Source organism: Rissa tridactyla, chromosome 23, assembly GCF_028500815.1.
Source record: "Rissa tridactyla isolate bRisTri1 chromosome 23, bRisTri1.patW.cur.20221130, whole genome shotgun sequence".
Lineage (NCBI taxonomy): Eukaryota > Metazoa > Chordata > Aves > Charadriiformes > Laridae > Rissa > Rissa tridactyla.
Window position 1 is genome coordinate 3,084,194 of NC_071488.1, and position 18,155 is coordinate 3,102,348.

Genomic DNA, 18,155 nt, shown 5'->3' on the forward strand with positions numbered 1-18,155 from the left:
GGGGAGCAGGGGGGGGGACGGTCGCAGCTGGCATGTGGCTGCCGTGTTTCTCTTGGCCGTGCCGATGTCCCCAGCACGTCCCGGGACGCGCCCGGCTCCTGCGGCTGCCAGGGAGAAGGACACTGCAGCTGGAGCGTGGGGAACGGTGCCGCATCCCACCGCCCCGAGAACCGAATCCCGGCTCGGGGGCCAACCGAGCCCCACGGCACCGGATCCCAGGATGCAGCTGGTAGGAACAAAGAGCCCTTCGACGTGCCAACGGGCGAGCGGCCGGAGCCCCCGCCTCGCCACAGCCCGGCCGAGGGTGCCGGTGTCACCTGGGTGTCACCCTAATGCCACCCCGCCGCCTTCCCGTGACGTCTCGCCATCGTGCGAGAGCTCTTGCGGCTTCGGCTGCCGCTTCCTGCCCTCGCAGGCAGCGGAGACGCGAACGGGGGCGAGGGGACAAAGCCGCCCGTCCCGCCACCCTGCCCCTGTCCCCGACGCCGGCCATGGACTCCTGGGTCCCTGCGTGGCCGGGCAGAGGTAGGCGCCTGGGCCGGGGTCTCTCCGGGGTCGGATTGGGAGGAAAAAGGCCGAGGAGTGAACCCCGAGCAGGGGGACGCTGGATGGGGAGCACAGGGGGGATGCGGGGATGTTCCCCCCATCCAAAGGGGCGACGGAGAAGGGGCAGGGGAGGAAGGGGGACGCGGAGAGAGGGAGCGGGCTCCCAACGGCCCACCCTGGCCCTTCCAGCCAGGTGTGAGCCCCTCCGAAGGGGGAAATCCAGCCCGGAAAGGGCTCACGGAGCAAAACCGGGTTTTTAGCCCGTTTCAAGCCCAGTTTGACCCATTCTCACCCCAGCAGCGCGGGATGTGTGCCCCTGGGAGCAAATCCGCCCCCCCCCCCCGAGGCAGAGATGGGGGGAGCAGGAGCCGGGGCAGGACCTGACCCAAATTCACCTCCCCGCCTTGGTTTGCTGCGGTTGGGGCTGTTTTGTTTCGTTTTGTCAACCCCTTCCCAGCCTTCCCCTGCCCGCCGGGGGCGCGGGGGACGGTTAAAGGTGGAGACGGGGGTGCCCCGTGTCGTCCCCCCGGCTCTCCCTGTCCCCCCCACTTTCGGACGAGCCTCGACCGGCTCCTCTGACTCGCCTTTGCCTCCCAGATGGAGCCGGCCCCGGCCTCTTCCACCCCCTCGAGCATCTGCTGGGGATTAACGTCATTTCGCCGAGTGCCGGTGGCACGGGGCCGAGCTGGGGGTCCCTCGGCGGCCGCACGCAGAGCCCCCTACCTCGCTGACCTGGCACCCCAGGGAATTTCGGGGGGGCCGGGTGGGGACCCAGCTCACCGCTCCCCGGGGCTTTTCTCCTCCGGGGGCCCAGGGTCATCGTCCCTTCTCGTTGCGGGGGGCCGGGGTGGTGTCCCCAGGGGGATGAGCCCCGGGATGGGGCTCCTCGGGGATGACGAGGGCTTCGCCGCCCTGAGTCCGTTTCTCCCCCCTCCCTGGGACAGGAGGCCCCGTGGATGACGCCCGTCCCCTCTTCAGCACCTTCAAACCCATCGGTGAGGACAACAAAGCTAGCGCCAAGCCAGGACCCAACACAACCCCGGTCCAGCCCCAGGGAGCCGAGCAGCCCCGGGGACACCACGACGCAGACGGCAGGGTAGGACGGGGGGCTGCGAAGGTCCGTTCCCCCCCCCCAGCTCGCTGTCCCCATGTCCCCGAGCTCACACACCCGCGGGGACCGTGTCCTCCTGGGCTGCATCAGGAGCCCCATGCGGGGAGCGGAGCATCCATGGGGCACGTCCTCACCCGCAACCACCCGCCGCTCCCCCCTTCCCTCCAGGTCCCGCCAGGCTCCTGGCCGTCCCCACCAGGCTGGTCCCCAGCAGATGGGGACCAGCGGCCAGAGCTGGTGGCCCTGCGTGCCCGGACGAGGCTGTGGTTCGAGCAGACGCAAGCCAAGAGGCTGGGGGCCACGGGCGAGCTCCCAGCCTGGTTCCACGGCTTCGTCAGCCGGAGGTGAGCGCGAGGAGGGGGCTGAAGCCGGGGCCAGGGTGGCCCCTGCAGCGTGGGAAGCTGGAACTGAGGAGCCGGAGCCCTGGATGCCACTAAGGGGGTGACGGCGAGCAGCTCCGGGCCTCTTCCCACAGGGAGACAGAGCAGTTGCTGCAGGATCAGCCCCCCGGCTGCTTCCTGGTCCGCTTCAGCGAGAGCACCGTGGGCTTCGTCCTGTCCTACAGGTGAGGGACCCCCAGCCCCGTCCCCGGCTGGGTCCCCTGCCCGCCCGCTGTGCCCACCCCGTCCCCTCTCCCCGCAGGGGCAGGGAGCGCTGCCGGCACTTCGTCCTGGACCAGCTGCCGGACGGGCGGTACGTGATCCTGGGGGAGCGGAGCGCCCACGCCGAGCTGGCCGACCTGCTGCGGCACTACGCCGCGGCCCCCCTCACCCCCTACCACGAGTTCCTGACGGTGCCGCGCGGAAGGGTGAGGATCCGGCCCCTCGTTAGTCCCCGCAGCCGAAAAAGTGGGGGTCATTCCTGCTGTACGGAGCCGGGGGGAGGCGGGGGGGGGAGGATTTTCCCAAGCTGGGGAAGTCCAAGCAACACGAGAGCCGGGGTTGGGAGCGCAGCCACCCTGCAGCATCCCAGTCGGAACAAGGAGCCAAACCCAGCCCCAAGGTGGGACCAGCACCCGGCTTGCCCTGCCCCACACCCCCACCCCGGCACCCCTCTCCTCTCGCCGCAGGAGGATGAGCCCCAAGGAGGGACGCGGACCCCCACTGGCAGCGATGGCGCGCGTTCCCCAGGGAGCGAAGCACCAGGAAGCCTCCCAGCGTACGGCACCGTGTCCAGGGGACCCCCGGGAGCCAGGCAGATGGGAAAAGGGGGCTCCTCCAGGGAGGTAAAAGCGGGGGAAAAAGGGGATGGAGACACTTTCCCAAAGAGAGAAACTGCAGCTGGGTCAAAGCTCTTGTGAGGCGGAAGGATGCAGCTGGGACGGGGACGCACCTGGGATGGGGACACACCTAGGATGGGGATACACCTGGGATGGGGGACGAAGCTGGGAGAGGGGGACACCTGGGATGGGGGACACAGGCGGGACAGGGACACAGCCAGGAGAGGGGGGGGATACCTAGGACAGGGGACACAACCAGGATGGGGAACGCAGTTGGGAGAGGGGGACGCACACAGGATGGGAAGGCACCTGGGATATGGGACACAGCCGGGAGAAGGCGGAGGGGGGGGCACCTAGGATAGGGGACACAACCAGGATGGGGAACGCAGCTGGGAGAGGGGGACACAGTCAGGATGGGGAGGCACCTGGGATGGGGGACGTAGCTGGGAGAGGTGGACGCAGCCCCAGCCCCCATGGATCCATGCCAGCCCTGCTTCCAGCCCTCACCTCCGTCCTGTCCCATCTCCTCCCCAGGCTCCCAGCGTCCCCCCACCGCTCCCAGCCAAAGCCGGCTCCTCGTCGGCGGCTCAGGGGCCATACAGCCCCGGCGGCGGCGGCGGAGCAGCTCCCGAAGGTCCCCTCGCTCAAGCGCGCAAAGAAGCCGTCTTCCCCGAGCCGTCCGACGCCAAGTACCAGCAGCTCATGTGTTTCCACACCTACGCCGAGCCCCACGAGGGCATCACTCCCGGTCCCTCCACCAACCGCCAGCTGGAAGAGCCCATCCCCTTCTACGCCATGGGACGGGGCTCCAGCCCCGGCACCGGGCCAGAGGAGAACATCTACTCCGAGGTGGCACTGGCCCGGCAGGATCCGCCCGCTCCCTTCCCCAGGGACACCCGAGGCGCCTTCTCCACGCTGCCCCCCAAATCCCGCACCCACCGCCGGCTCTTCCGCAGCGCTTCCAGCCAGGCTTCCAAGAGGCGGCAGCTCCCGGCAGCTCCTACCGCAGCCGGGAAGGAGAGAGGAGCCTCCAGCCCGGCTACGGAGGTAAAGCCACTCTTTGCTCTAGAGCTCGGTCCCAACGAGAGCTTCCCGAAGGGGCTGGTGGGTCGGGGTCTGCCCCACACCAGGGTGACAGCGGGGAGAAGGGTGTCTCTTGCCCAGGGCTCCCCGTGGGAGCCGCCGTCCCCAGCCGAAGCGGAGGGCTGAAGGACCAACCGTCAACCATGGCCCGGCTTTCAGCTCAAACCTCCGCCCGGTACGGCAGGATCTCAGGGCCCTTTCCCTTCACCTCTCCCCAGGGAATGGAGCTCGATGATCCCGTTTACAGCCAGAGAACGAGCGCTGCAAAGCGAACCGCGGCCGGGCAGGAGGGACCCGAGAACATTTACGAGCAGCTTTTCGGAGACCGGCTCTAACGCAGGTAGGTCTCAGACAAGACCCAGCTCCCAGCCAGAAGGAACCTCTCGGGCTCCTTCACCACCGAAGGAAGCCCTTGGACCTGGGAGGAGAGGTCCAAGGCCACCATTAGCCTCTCTGCAACCAGTGCCCCAGTCGTACCAGCGATGCCGGTCCGCTCCGCACTGGGATTCCCACGCCCTTCCCAACGCGGCAGCCTGCTTCCCAAGCCCTGCGAGACAGTTAAGCAGGGGAAGGCATTTAATTTATCTTTGAACACGTTCAGAAAGAGCTTTCTATTAATAGAATGAGGGCGGAAAAGGCTATTACAGTAAAAACAGAGACAGCTTTCGGGCACGGCCAGCGCATCCAGAGTCAGATATTAAATTGGCCACAAGCCGGAGCGACACGGCAGCCACACCAACCACCACGAGCCCGGTGGCGACACCTCCAAGCCCTGCCTGTTTCCTCAGCCACAAAACACGGGGTAGCACCAAATCCGAGGACGGAATTCGGCTGCCGGGTCAGTGACGGTGACCCCGGAGCTGCCCCGTGGCGTGCGAAACCCGGGTTTCATTCTGTCCGAAACAACAGCGAGCCAACGTCATCCTCGCAGCAGGCGCAGCCAGCCTGAAACGGAGCAGAAAGCGCCCGGGGGGCAGCAGCCAAAGCCCCACGCTCGGAGGCATCAGAGCGTCAAGACGGGGAGGGAAAAGCAGGGCTGTGGGGTTGGTGTTGTTTTCTTTTACCTCTCAGAAAGAAAAAAAAAAAAAAAAAGGAAAAAAATCACTTTTTCTTTTCACAAGCCTACATTTTGTAGCTCTTCCATGGCTAAAAGCAGAGCGCGACTCAGTCCCGATTCCCATCCTCGTTAACTCCCCTCTAGCGCTAAAAATGAGCCATTACACACCGGAATGGAAATAGAAAAGGGGAACCCCTGAGCTTCAGCCCCTCGGCTCGCTCCAGGACCCCACAACCCCAGTCTGTCGCCGCAGCAAAGCCCCCCACCCCCGCTCCCGGCGCCGCTGCCGCCGAGAGCTGCTTTGCCGTGCTCCGAGCGGGAACGCCGAGGGCTCGGCGTTTTCAGGGGCTGAATCCAGGGCGGGGAGCGCAGACGCCAGCGCCAACAAAACTCCCTCCGACAAGCGTTTCATCACCCGCCGCGCAACAGCTCCGTGAAGAAACCCAGGGAAGCGACCCCGAAACGCGGGCTGCCATGAAGCCTTCAGCCTTACCGGTGGGGAGAAGGAAAAGCAACGCCTGGAGCAAGGAGTCGAGCAGTTCGGGATGGAAACGGGGGTGGTTCGGTTCGTTTAAAAGTTTATTCCTTTTATCAAATCTCTTTTCAGAGGATTTCACTGTACATATAAGATATGAATAAATTACTCAACAGTAACTTTATTCTGGTCATTCAAATACTCAAAGTGGGCTCTGCAAAGTACTAAAACATCCAGGGAACTAAACTAGAAATCAGATTGGTTTAAAATATTCTAAGAAAAGACTTCATTCATGGGGGTTTGCTTGCTTGTTTTTAACAGGTAACACGGGAGAAAAACCACCTCTCGGGAGTTTTTCCTAAACGGAATAAGAAATATTAGCCGGTTTAGCCGCGGTTACGACAAATATAACCCTTAGTGGTGGGAATGTGAGTTAAATAACCAGACCAGCTCTCCGTTCCCTTCGGCATCGCACGCTTTAGTGAACGACAAACTAAGTGAGGCCACAGAGATTTGGCTGAAGACAGGCGGGTCTGGCCAGCAAGGCTGCACATGATTTGCAGTCGTATCGCTTAAGACCTTAAAATAAAAGCAAGATTTCACTTTAAAAAGTTAAGGCCGGACACGGTCTCCTCTTCCCAGCCAGGAGGGTAAAGTTAACACTTAATTGAAACAGGATTGATACAAACAAGCTGGGGAAAAAAAAAAAAAAAACCAAAAAAAACCAAAAAACCGAAAAACAAAAACAAAATAAATGTACAGTTGGCAGCTTTCATCTGTGTCTGCTCAGAGGAAATACTGCGGCTTCACTTGCCAGCTGCACCCGCACCGTGCGACACTGGGAACACTGGGTTCAACGAGTCTGGCGAGGAGCCGGGTGCAGCGCTGTAGGCCTTGGGTCAGGGGGAGGAGGAGGAGGAGGAAAAAAAAAAGGAAAAAAACCAAACCCACAAACGTACGTACACACACACGGAGCACGGTTATCCAAAAGCCCTCAGCAGCGCCTCGCGCGGGGCGAGGGATCCTCGCGGCTTTTTTTGCGCGTTCCACACTCAGGGCGTTTTCACCTCTATCGCAAGCTCCGACCTGTAAAAGGAGTTTCCCCTGGGCACGGTTCGAGACATACAGGCTGGTGGAGCTGAGAACAAAAACACCAACTTAGCCACACCTTAAAAAAAAAAAAAAAAAAAAAATCAAAGTCATTCACATGAGAGGAGCGCTGGATTTACTCAGCCGTGAGTAAGCAGCCATGAGGACGTCTCAAATAAAAGGATTTAAAAAAAAAAAAAACCAAAACACAAAACCAAACAAACCAACAAAAAAGCCAGGCTTGCTCTTGAAACTCACTGTCTTTTCGAAAGAAAAATTACACTCTCAACGCACAGCGAGTCCAAGGAAGGAGTAAAGCGGGAATTGGACGTTTATGGAGACTCTGCCTAAGGTTTCCAGCGGCGAGGGTACGTCGAAGGAGGAGTAGCCCCCGTGGCGGGAGGGCAGAAGCTCCGAGCCTTGGAGCAGGCACCTTTCCTGCGGCTGCCTTGGGACTCTCAGCAGTCGGACGACACAGACTTGATTTGAACCTTCCACGCGATCGTTTATAAGAGGGAGGGGAAAGATTACAGGTGGAGTTTCAGGACCGGCTTGCATTAAACCTTTCTCCTGACAGGCAGGGGAGCGCGGTATCCTCCCGCCCGCCGAGCCGACCACGTTCTACACGGGGCCCGTTTGATCTCCAGAAGGCCAGGAGAAGTCTGACACAGTAGGTCACCTGGGACAACAGCCAAAAAGCGGGACAGAGGTGTTAGAATCCGTATTTGGCTTGAGTCTGGCGTCGGCTGAGCTTGTTTTCAGACCATGTGTTTTTCAGTTCCAGTTCTCTCTCCTTCGCCTGCAGAAATCGAGAGGATTAACATCAGCGTTGCTGCTGACTGACTCAGCGGTATTTTACCCTCCTCTGCCCCTGCTGACGGCGATTACAGAGCACTTCAGCGAGAAGCCTCCTTCCAGGAGTTAGCACAATTATCTTGACAGAGGCCTGAATTAATTGGGGCGCCCAGGCTTTTCATTCATGCTGAGAGGCAGCTTCTCTCATGGGCCCGTCTCAGCAGCCGCTTACCAACCGCCCGGCAGCGGTGCGGAATTGAGACAGGAAGCCGAGAGTCTCGTAACACACACAGCCACGTACGCGCAGGAGCTGGGCTGGGGTGGGGGGAGAGGGGGGAAGCGTGAAGCAAAGCAAAAAGCAAGCTAAAAGCTCAGTGCCGTGACACACTCAGGGCTGGTTGGGCCAGCGGTGGCCAGGACATCCCACAGCATGGCCACCTTCATCCCCTGAGTGTCCGGGGCGCTCGGTCAGGGACAGCCCCTGGTCCCCAGCTGCTGAAGGAGCAGCTCCACCAGCTCTGCCCAGTGCTGCCCAGCATAAAATCTTGTCATTCTGCCTGGATATTGGTTTCCACGCTAGAGGGAGGCCACTCACCTGATGGATCAGGTAGGTGATCTGGTGTTTTCTCCTTTGCTGTCCCGTGGGCTGATCTCCTTTTTTCTAGAAAGCAAAAGCAGGTGAACTGTTACGCCTGGAAAGATACTGACTCAGACAGCGAAACAAGAGCTTGCACAAAGCCATTTCAAGAAGGATTTATTTCATATTAAACATCTCTGGGCAGATTCCTTAGGCTGAAGCAGTTCCTGGCTGGTCTTTACCACCTGCACGCTGGTATTGTGTTTTGAGAAGCTCTACTAGTCTCTCACGTGTAATTATTTATACAACACAAGGGTTCCCGTCCCCCCACCCTGGTGACTGCATCTAACGCAGCTCCAGCTGTGGCTGAAACGGGAACTGAAGAGAGGTCTGCGCAATCCCAGCCAGCGCTCCTCCCTCCCTGCCCGTACCTTGCTGAACGATTTCATGGTCTTCTCCTCCGTTAAGGATTTGGTCAGCCACTGCTGGGCTCCGCTCAGCTGATCGTCACCTTTGATATCCACAAAGTTGATCTCTTCCCTCCCTCGATTCCGCTTGCCTTGCAGCCGCTTGAACTGAAAGAAGAACAGAAAGAACTGGGAGTCACACAGGCACGTCACACACCGACGCTAACCTGAAACAAATAAAGGTAGAGGGGGCGTGAGGTTTAGCTCCCCGAGCACGGGACAGGCCACGTCAACAAACGATTTTCCAACCAGGATTTTTTTTTTTCCTTTAGGAGAGTTCTGCTTTGCTATACATCATAATTTCTTAAAACTACTTAGCATGAAGGCTATAATCTCATTTTCCTACACATTTCAACAGCGTTTGTGCTTGCTTTCAGCCTGGCTCAGAAGACCCTCAGGCTCCCGAGTGTCTTGTTTGAAGTCCTAAGGAGGCACCGGAAGTTTTGCTGCTCGCACATCCACCTCCCCTAACGCAAATCCACCTCCAACGCAAAAAGATGCGCCTCGAAGAAGCGAGCACCCAGATGGGCTACTGTCTTCTGCAGCACTGACTGGCTCAGCTAATGGCAATTTCTAGATTAGATCAATAATGGGAAAGGGTTGTTGGGGTTTGGTTTGGTTTTTGGGTTTTTTTTTACAGTTTTTTGAGCGTTTGAAAGAAGTGGGGAGTTCACCACTGTGCCAGAGGACGTACTGTGAAGGTACCTGCACCTCAGCAAGGACAGTCTTTGCTTCACACACCTTGTCCGGCCCTAGTGACCCCTCACGAGAACGAGCTCGGTGGAAATAACAAATATCACCTACACATAAAGCAAGCAAACCCGTCTGGAGCAGTAGCCCAACAGGCCAGTAGCCCAACGCTAGACCCCACAGAACAACAACCCGGCCCAACTCAGCACAGGTCGTGGGGCCCGTGTTTTAGCAGGGCTTAAACGCAACCTCCGCAGAGACAGAGAGTAAAGCGCCAACCGCTTCGTCGTCTATGAAGGAGGAGTCTGTGCTCATCTCCTGCGGCGGTGCCTGGGCTGGTTCCATCTCCTGGTAGTACCCGCTGCTGTAGTAATCCTGTCAGCAAAAGGAAAAACCAGTTTGTCACGAGAGCGAAGCAAGATCGATCCTGAAACAACCGTACGCAGAGGTGCCGAGACGGAGCACCGAATCGCGCACCTCGCCCCGTGAGCTGCTGCTTTTTCAAGGAGCGGGATCTCACTCAGCCCCGGGGAGCACAGTACAGTACGCGTGTACACCCTCCCAAGGCTGACCGAAGGAGTCATTCATCACATCTCATTACTCCGGCATTACTGAAGAGCACAGGGCATTTTCTCAGAGGTACTCAACAACAAACACTTTGCTGAATTACTAGAAACAACCTGGCTTCAGACACCAGCTCTGGCGAGCCCCGACTCTGCACCCTGACGACAACAGGGGCAGTTACACAGGGGCATTTGAAAATGAGTGCAGCTATTAAACATTGATCCAGCAAAGAGCATCTCCGGCTCTCGTGCCAGAGGAATCCTGTTGTGCTAAGTGCTGCGGATCTCCGCTCCTTGTCCCAGCTATCTCAGACGGGTTACATTCAGAACGTGAGGAAAAACTTGTTTAGTTTGTGGGTGCCAGAGCCCTGGCACAGGCTGCCCAGAGAGGCTGCGGGGTCTCCTTCTCTGGAGATATTCCAAACCAGTCTGGACACAATCCTGTTAAAACCCACCTGATAATATGCACCGGCCTCACCGTAGGCAGGGAACTGGCTGTACGGCTGGCTGCCGTAGTCTTCTCCGGGTTTGGGCGCCCAGCTGTGCTGAGCACCGCTGGAGCCCGCGCCCGTCTTGAACTCCAGAGGGGCGTTAGCAGCAGCGTCCTGGAATTGGGGCTCTGGCTCTGTCCCAGGCGGTGGGTCCTCTGACACCACCGTGCCAGAGTACATGTAGGTCTCGGCGCCCACGACGCTGGGCTCGCTCCTGTCAGACAAGGAGAAGTAGTTCTCTGGCTCGACCTCTTCATCGCTGTCGTCTTCTTCCTGCGTGATCTGCTTGGTTACCTGCAGGGCAGCGCTCTTCGCAGCAGCTTTGATGGCAGATGGAGAAGGAGTTGTGGGCACCGCTGACTTGGACAGAGGTTTTGTTTTGGAGGAAGAGGTCTGGGCCTTAGCGGGCTTCGAGTCGGAGGCGTTGTCGCCCGCTTTCCTTGAGAAAGCGTAGGGCAAAAGTAACCGATTGGTCTCTTTCACTGTCAAATTTTTGGGTTGAGGAAGCAAAGCGGACAAGCCAGAGCCCTCGCCGCGTCCCTGGTGAATTTCGTGCAGGGCAAATGGTTCACAGAAATAAGAGAAATTAGTGAGACTATTTAGTTTTTCTGACTCCCTGCCAATTATCTCCTCCGATTCTAACACCGTTAATGGGTTTCCCATTGCTCAGCACAATCCTTTGCTGCTTCCAACACGCTGCAGGGCTTTCTTACACAAAAGGCCAGGGGGACTTTTAAGGGAAGTGTGGTACTTGGGAATATTTGCCAACTTCCCAAACGATCGCCTGTTTTCCTGAGATTTAAATTTATGAAATTGCCCCCCCCCGCCCCGAAAAAAAGGGACTTGACACCCCAGGGGATTTCAGGAATTTTCTACGCTAAAAGCCACGCACTAATGGGAGTGGCTGATTTACACTAGTGGAAGCCCAAGATCCGTCACAGTCAAATGCTTCATCCCTGCGAAACTTGTTTAATTGAATATCCCAGGTGTTTACCTGAAGAGTATTTTTCTTCTTTGCTGGTTCATCTTCCTCCGAATCTGACTGAGAAAGAAAAACAGAGCTTAGCGCAACCGGAGATATTAAAATGAAAGGAAAAAAAAAAAAACTAAGCCCACCCACTATGCAATTTATTAATTTTCAGTTTGAACCAGCCAAAGAATCACAGTAACGCGCATCTGGGTTCATAATCTGCCAGGAGCTGAGCTAAAAAGCAACAGCGGGATGCGGTCAAGCTCTTTTTCACAGTCTTGCTGATGCATCTATGTCAGGGCAAAGAGAGATAAAAGCCTGCCCTGGTTACTGCCACGAGAGATAAACAAACTGTCCACGGTGAAAGCAGGACCGCAGTACTGACCACTATATTTAAAAATAGCCGCGTCTGCCACGGTCTGGGCAGCAAAATAGGCGGCGTTTTGCTGTAAAACCTGAAGCTTTGCAAAGAAGTCAGCATCGCCTCTTAAAAAAAAAAAAAAAATCTCGCAAGAGCAATCTGTCAGCAGCCAAACTCCAACTTGAGCTCATTTCTGCAACAAAACAAAAGAAAGACAGAAAAAAAAAAAAAAAAAAAAGAGGCCGACCCGAAATTCCAAATTTTCAAGGCGGCTTTTTAATGCTGCTCTAAAGCAGAGTGGGTGGGCAGAGAAACTCAGACTCTACATATTTGGCTCCTGCCAGAAATTAGCATGCCAACAGCTCAAATATATTTATTTTTTCTTTTTAATAAATCACAGGAAAATAAGCCCAGAGCAAGGCAAAGAAGGCAAACTGCACAGCATAAGGTCAGCGCGCTCCTGCAAAGTTAACAGACGACGTTACATAAATAGAGGGGAAGCACAAAAACCACACAAAGCAAGGGTGTAAAAATTCACTGCGGGGATTTAACGGGGAATTGTTCACAATAACGCTGGAGCTGCTAAATATCCATTTAAAACTTGAGTAGAAAGTCTGGTCGTCTCTGGCATCAGAAAAGGCCCTTAACATCTTTATCGTTTTATAGCTTTGCAGAGCACTTTAAAGAGATTACAGGAAACAAGGTCTTCTGCCAGTTTACTATCTAAATTATAAAACAGGACAAAGACAAAGAACATGCATAAATAAAGGCAAGTCAAGATTTGCCATAAAACCCGTGCGTTGCGTTCGGGAGAGAGGAGATAAAGCAGACTCGCCAGGAGCGTCTCCACGGGTGCAAACAAAAGGGACGGGAGGTATTTTAAGGAGAAAGAGGGAAGGAGCGAGGATGTCAGTCAGAGGCCAAGGGGTTCCAGGCATCCCAAACGGGAACCGCTCCGACCAGCGCTGGTTTTAAGGTACTTTTTCTCCCTTCAACGCTCGTTCGCTTCCTTGACACTGACGACCCGCAGTATTTCTGTTCAAAGAAACATCGAGGGAGAAATAAATCTCCTTTCGTTTGAGCTTAGTTCTGTGACTGCACAACCAGCGAGGAAGCGAAGAGCCCTAACACTTGCTTTATTACGAAGCGCCTGTTCCAAAGCGCTTCAAGGTAGTGAGTAAGCAAAAAGTGGGTCTGAGAGAATGGAATACCTCTCATCCTTTTGCCTAAAAGGGAAACCTGCACGTCCCACTGCCTGGTGCACCTCTGCCGTGTTTGGGAGCCGTGGCTCAAGGAGCTCTGGCTCTGGGATTTGCCAAACCGGGCTGGTTATCGGCGAGCAGCAGAGTGTGGTTCAGGGATGGCTGGGAAGCGCGTGTCTTCTCACCCGCTCCCCCCATGTCCCCACAGACTGCTCTTCCAGCAAAGCGAGATGCGCTGACTTCAGTTCAGCTCCCCCAGGCCCAAGATGCTGGCAGACCGTGATTAATTGACGCTGTCTATAAATCCATCCAGTCAACTCTCTTCCTCGAGCTACCTGTCCCCGTGGAAATGACCCCAAGCTTCGCAGTTCAGCTCTTCCTATACCCAGAGGCACTCCTGTCTCCCCAGAACCAGCAACCGAGGCCAGACACAGCCGCAGCCACACAACTGTCGCCTCCACGCTATGACAGTGCTGTCCCAGAGTGAAAGAGCTGATCAACGGAGACATCCAGAAAATAAAAAAGGGGGCAGAGACCTGCTTTCCCATGGGGCTGTCTGGATTCAGTGCTCAGGAGCCCCATAAGAGACAGGGCACTGCGAACACAAAAAAGCACAAGTTAAGAAAGAAGCGATTACCCTAAAGGCCTGGAGGACACCTGAAGCCTTTAGATAAATAAGCAATAAATTGACAGGAAAACCTACCGATTGCACAGCAAACCAAAGAGACTTTTTTGGGACACCCCCACGCAAGGCCACACAGCTCCACATCATCAACTCGTTAGCTTCAGTAATAAATAAGGGTGCAGATAATCTGGGTTTTGCTGTATTATGATTATAAATAAGGTTTCTATATCGGTTTAATTCTGCAAAGCGCTTTAGGATTAGGGCTGACAGCCAGGACAAATCTCCCCATAGATGCCCCAACAATAGGTTTTGGTACCTTGCTATATTATGATGGGCTAGAGCAAGGAAAGAGATGCTGTGCTTTACGGGCAAACAAATCCACGAGGGGATTGCTCTGGGGAGAGGATTTCATGCACGAAGGCGCTCCTTCTCGGGGGGGCTTGAGCGAGGAGACCCCCCCCACACCGGCAGAGCTGGTGGTTTGTTTCATACTCACATCTCCCTTGTGCAACTCGGGGGCCGTGATCCGCACCGGCTCTGTCCTCTTCTTTGGCTTGGGGAGGCTCAAATCCACCCCAGCCCCGGGCAGAGCTGCAGAGGCCGAGACAGGAGGGGGCAAGTTGAGGGTAGAGGCAGCAGTCGTGGTGGTGGCAGCGTTCCTCGGGGGAGGCAGGAGGAGCCCCCCCAGCCTGGGCTGCTCCCCGCTCCCGTTGCCGCCGGCGGCCGGCTCGGGCAGGCTGACGGCCGAGGCCTGGGCCGGGCTCATGCCCGGCGGAGGGGTGCTGAAGCCCCTCATGCCAGGCGGGGGCCCCATAAGGAAAGGAGGGGGCGGCCCGCCATGGGGAGGCGGCAGCAGGGGGAAACCGCTGCCCAGCGGCTGGTGAGGCGGGGGCAGCGGGGGCATCACGGGGGCTTTGGGGGGAGGCAAGGTGGCGAAGAGCCCCCGGCCCGGGGGCTGCTGGGCTGCGGCAGGAGGAGGAGCGGCGGCCTCCTCCTCCTCGCCCGCGGCCTCCTCCGCATCGCTCTCCTCTTCGCTGCTGGCATAGGCCACCAGGGACATGGCCCCCCGAGGAGGGCGGCCCTCCGCGGGCAGGAGCCGCTACGCGAGGCCGAGGATCCGCCCTCCCGGCTAGGCCGCGCCGCCGCCGCGCCTTCGGCGACCGTAGCAGGGAGGAAGGGGAGGGTGGGGGCGAGGCTAAGCCGCCATGGCAGCCCCACCTCCGCGCAGCAACGGGGCCGCGGACTCGGAGAGGCAGCGAAGCGGCCCAGCGCCCGGCTCCGCGCCCGGCGCGCCGCGCTCCCAGATAATGGCTGCCGGCAGCGCCCCCCCCCCCACCCTTCCCCGCGCCTCAGCGCCGCCGGACTACAACTCCCGGCGTGCCCCGCGCGCCTCCCTCCCCGCCCGCCTCCCAGCGCCCCGCCGCCGCTTTGCATCACGGGAAATGTAGTCCGTGCGGCCCGCCCGGCGTGCCCACCGCTCCCGGCGTGCCCCGCGTGACCCGACATGGCGGGGGAGCCGGGGCGGAACGTGCTGAAGTGACGGGGCGGGAAGGCTCTGGGAAGCTAGGAGGGTGTGGGGGCGGTCGGTGGGAGGGGTGGGGAGGCGGTAGAGGCAGGGTTGGGCCTGGCCTAGTCAAGCTAGGCCAGGTTAGGCCGAGTCAGACCTTGCCAGGCCTAGTCAGGCCCGGCCAGGCCCCCAGGTAAAGTGCGGCCTAGCCCGGGTGGAGGCCGCGATGGGCCTCGGCCTCCCGCGAAAGCCTCTGTAGGGAAGAACCAGGGGATGTAACGAGCCCCCAGGCTTCATGGGGCCTCCCCGGGGCCCGCCGTCAGCTCCCGCCTGCCTCCGTGGGGCTGCGGGTGGGCTCCGGCCTAACCTCCCTCCCCGTGGTTACTCGTCCTTGCCGGGTGTGATGGGCCCCGGCTGCCCGGACTACAGTTCCCGGCTTCCCCGCCGCCTTCCCGCGGGCCGTTTCCCCGCCCTGCTCGCCAGGACGCTTAGTTAATCGCCAAACCCAGCCGCAGAGCCGGGGACTACAGCTCCCGGCGTGCCCGCGGTGGCCGGCGTGTCCTCGGCTGCTGTGTCACTGCAGGGGGACAGAGCGACGGGGGGCGGGCAGCTCCCTGCCAGCTGGCTGTGTCCCTTCCTGCCTATTCATCCCCGCCTGTTTGGTTTTAAGCAGGAGCTGTGCCTAGACGGTGCTGGGAGGCTCGGTGGAAGGTTTTTCTGGAGCAGGGTGGAGATGGGAGTTATCTTTTGTGGCAGCAGGGGCCCTGGCCGGGGCTCCCTCGCAGCCGCTTTATTCCTTGAGCTTTTGGCTGATTTTAGGTTTGACTCCAGTGACCTCCTTCTGGTTTGTTCTGGCCTTAATAAGAAAGGAGCTGGGCTCTGAATTTGGGCCCCCAGCGCAAAGCCTAAGGAAGTAATTTGCCAAGGTGCTGGGAAGGACTAGCATAAGCAATTAAAGCAAAATTGAAAAAAAATGAGAAGCCTATCCTGTGATGCAAAGCCCTTCATCATTTTGAATGGTGTGAAACCCAACCAATGTGCTCTGTCCCACCCCTCCTGCCCTGTTCCGGGGGATTGATGAGTGTTAAAGATAGATGTTGAGGTCTCTGGGGGCAAGAGGGAAGGGTGAATGTGGTTTTCTGTAGCTGTGACGCTTACAGGGACATTTTTTCCCCGCTTTTCACAGCTGTAAGAGCGAAGCCGAGCAACACCGGCACAAGGATGCTGAGGAGGAGGAGGAGGATGTTCCTGCGGCCGTGGGGACAGTTTGGCTGGCAGAAGGTCCTGTCTGTGTCAGCTTCCCTTTGTGGCAGCACAGAAACCCCTTTCCCTGGGGCCGCGGGTTCCCCGCCCGCCTGAAACGGCGAGCCGTTGTCTGGGCCGTGACAGAGGCCTGGGTGCAGTGACTTCTCGAGGGGGGCTGAACCCCAAACCGTGTCACGGAGGCGTTTCAGCCCCCTTCCTTCACAGCTCTGCCCAAATCGAATGGAAACCAAACCTGAAAACAGCCCCGGTGTGACGGAAACGGGGAATTTTTCACCGTCGTGTCTCCAGCGAAGCACCCCTTGGGCTGGAATCCTGGGGAGGTGTTGGGATCTCCCCAGGAGACTGGGGTTTTTTTTTTTTTTCTCCGTAAATGTCTGGGTTTGTTGCAAAAATAAGATGAAGGAGTCCCCGAGAAGCCCTGAGCGAGCAGGTTAAAGCTCCCAAAGCTCCAGCGCGAGGCAGACCTCATCCTCTGCCGAGGAAAATCGCCAATAACCCTGGCAGGGACAGGAGGGACCGAGTTTAACCTGGGCCCTGCTCTCGCTGCGCGGAAGGAGGGAGAAATCTTGTTTCCCTCGCCCTTTGTCCGTCTTTTCTGTTTAAGCTGAAGATTCCTCGGGCCTGGCCCCTCGCCCCTGGGCAGCGGGATCCTGCTTTTAGCTCTGACCCTTCTGATTATTTATTTGTGTTAACTTTGCGTCTTGTTAGGAGAAATTAAGCCAAGGAAAGCAGGCAGGGGATGGAAGGAAAAGAGCCCAGCCCGAGAACCCCAGCTGCGGGGTCAGGGTGGAGGTTTTACTCTCGCAAACGGTTTAATCTCGTGTTTTAATTTAATAGCAGGTGTTCGGTTGGGCCGGGAGGAACATCCCCGCTGGCGCCTGAGCCCCGTCACCTCCGACAAGGAAATCCCCAGCGCTCGGAGCTTCGCCCGGTTCAGTCCGAAGCTGGGACGCGTTTAGTCGCGGCGCTGGGGGCGGAAGGAGGCCGAGGTGATGATTTACTCATCTGGTGACTTACTCGCCCCCTAATTCCCCCCCGGGTCCCCTCCACAGACACGCAAAGATTTTCCTACGTGCTTAATTTTGTGCATTTTGAGTAATCCCAGTACCTCTGGCCCGGGCTCTGCAGAACGGGGTATTTCGGGGGGGGAAAAAAAAAAAAAACCACAAAACCCAGAAATGCTTTGTCTGTTCTGCTGTAGGTGAAGGGGGGAGCGCGGCCGGGGCGGCCGCTGTTGGGGCACAAAACGCTCCCGATGATTTCTTTTTATTCTTTTTAAAGGCTGGAATCCCTCTGCTGCGACGCGTGCGGCCGCAGGCGGGACGTGGCGTTTTGGGGATGCCGCTACACGGCTTTTACGTGGAGTTAGACTGGTCTTAGGCGGGTTTAGACTGGGTTTAGACTGGGTTTACCTGGGTTTATATGGGTTTACACTAGTTGTTCCTGGTTTACATGGGTTTTACATGGGTTTACTCTGGTTTTATGCAGGTCTTACACGGGTTTACACGCATTTTACATGGGTTTACACAGGTTGACCTGGGTTTACATGAGTTTAAACTGGTTTTACATGGGTTTACACTGGTTTTACATGGGTTTACACAGGTTTACCTGGTTTTGCATGGGTTTACACTGGTTTTACATGAGTTTACACTGGTTTTACGTGGGTTTACACAGGTTTACCAGGTTTTACATGGGTTTACATGGGGTATACACAGTTTTACCAGGTTTTACATGGGTTTACACTGGTTTTACATGGGTTTACACAGGTTTATCGGGTTTTACATGGGTTTACACGGGTTTTATATGGGTTTACACAGGTTTACACGGTTTTACACGGATTTATGCTGGTTTTATGTGGGTTTACACTGTTTTACATGGGTTTACATGGTTTTACGTGGGTTTACACTGTTTTACGTGGGTTTACACTGGTTTTACATGGGTTTACACTGTTTTACGTGGTTTACACTGGTTTTACATGGGTTTACACAGGTTTACATGATTTTACACAGTTTTACGTGGGTTTACACTGGTTTTACATGGTTCTACACAGTTGTTTTACAG

General features: G+C 57.3%; 2 protein-coding genes and 1 long non-coding RNA gene across 8 annotated transcripts; 2 read left to right on the forward strand and 1 right to left on the reverse strand.

The window, feature by feature from the left end:
- The first annotated feature begins 409 nt into the window (after positions 1–409).
- On the forward strand, positions 410–5,670 carry SH2D2A (SH2 domain containing 2A). 2 transcript variants are annotated; one of them, XM_054182700.1, is made up of 9 exons: positions 410–525; positions 1,491–1,642; positions 1,826–2,001; positions 2,133–2,222; positions 2,300–2,465; positions 2,727–2,882; positions 3,411–3,923; positions 4,178–4,299; positions 5,161–5,670. In XM_054182700.1, the coding sequence occupies exons 1-8, from the start codon at positions 492–494 to the stop codon at positions 4,292–4,294; spliced, it is 1,404 nt and encodes a 467-aa protein (XP_054038675.1). In that variant the 5' UTR covers positions 410–491; the 3' UTR covers positions 4,295–4,299; positions 5,161–5,670. The 2 variants fall into 2 exon arrangements, with proteins under 2 accessions (XP_054038675.1, XP_054038674.1); XM_054182699.1 differs by having other exon boundaries at positions 4,178–5,670.
- Positions 5,653–14,525, reverse strand: PRCC (proline rich mitotic checkpoint control factor). The gene is made up of 7 exons (XM_054182698.1): positions 13,818–14,525; positions 11,158–11,205; positions 10,128–10,703; positions 9,389–9,484; positions 8,384–8,527; positions 7,971–8,036; positions 5,653–7,379 (listed from the first exon to the last, which is right to left on the reverse strand). The coding sequence occupies exons 1-7, from the start codon at positions 14,379–14,381 to the stop codon at positions 7,293–7,295; spliced, it is 1,581 nt and encodes a 526-aa protein (XP_054038673.1). The 5' UTR covers positions 14,382–14,525; the 3' UTR covers positions 5,653–7,292.
- A 527-nt stretch (positions 14,526–15,052) lies between these two features.
- Positions 15,053–17,279, forward strand: LOC128901110 (uncharacterized). 5 transcript variants are annotated; one of them, XR_008463418.1, is made up of 3 exons: positions 15,053–15,847; positions 16,015–16,109; positions 16,935–17,279. It is a non-coding gene; the product is annotated as an uncharacterized LOC128901110 (long non-coding RNA). The 5 variants fall into 5 exon arrangements; XR_008463421.1 differs by having other exon boundaries at positions 15,053–15,754; XR_008463419.1 differs by having other exon boundaries at positions 15,056–15,647.
- The last annotated feature ends 876 nt before the right edge of the window (positions 17,280–18,155 follow it).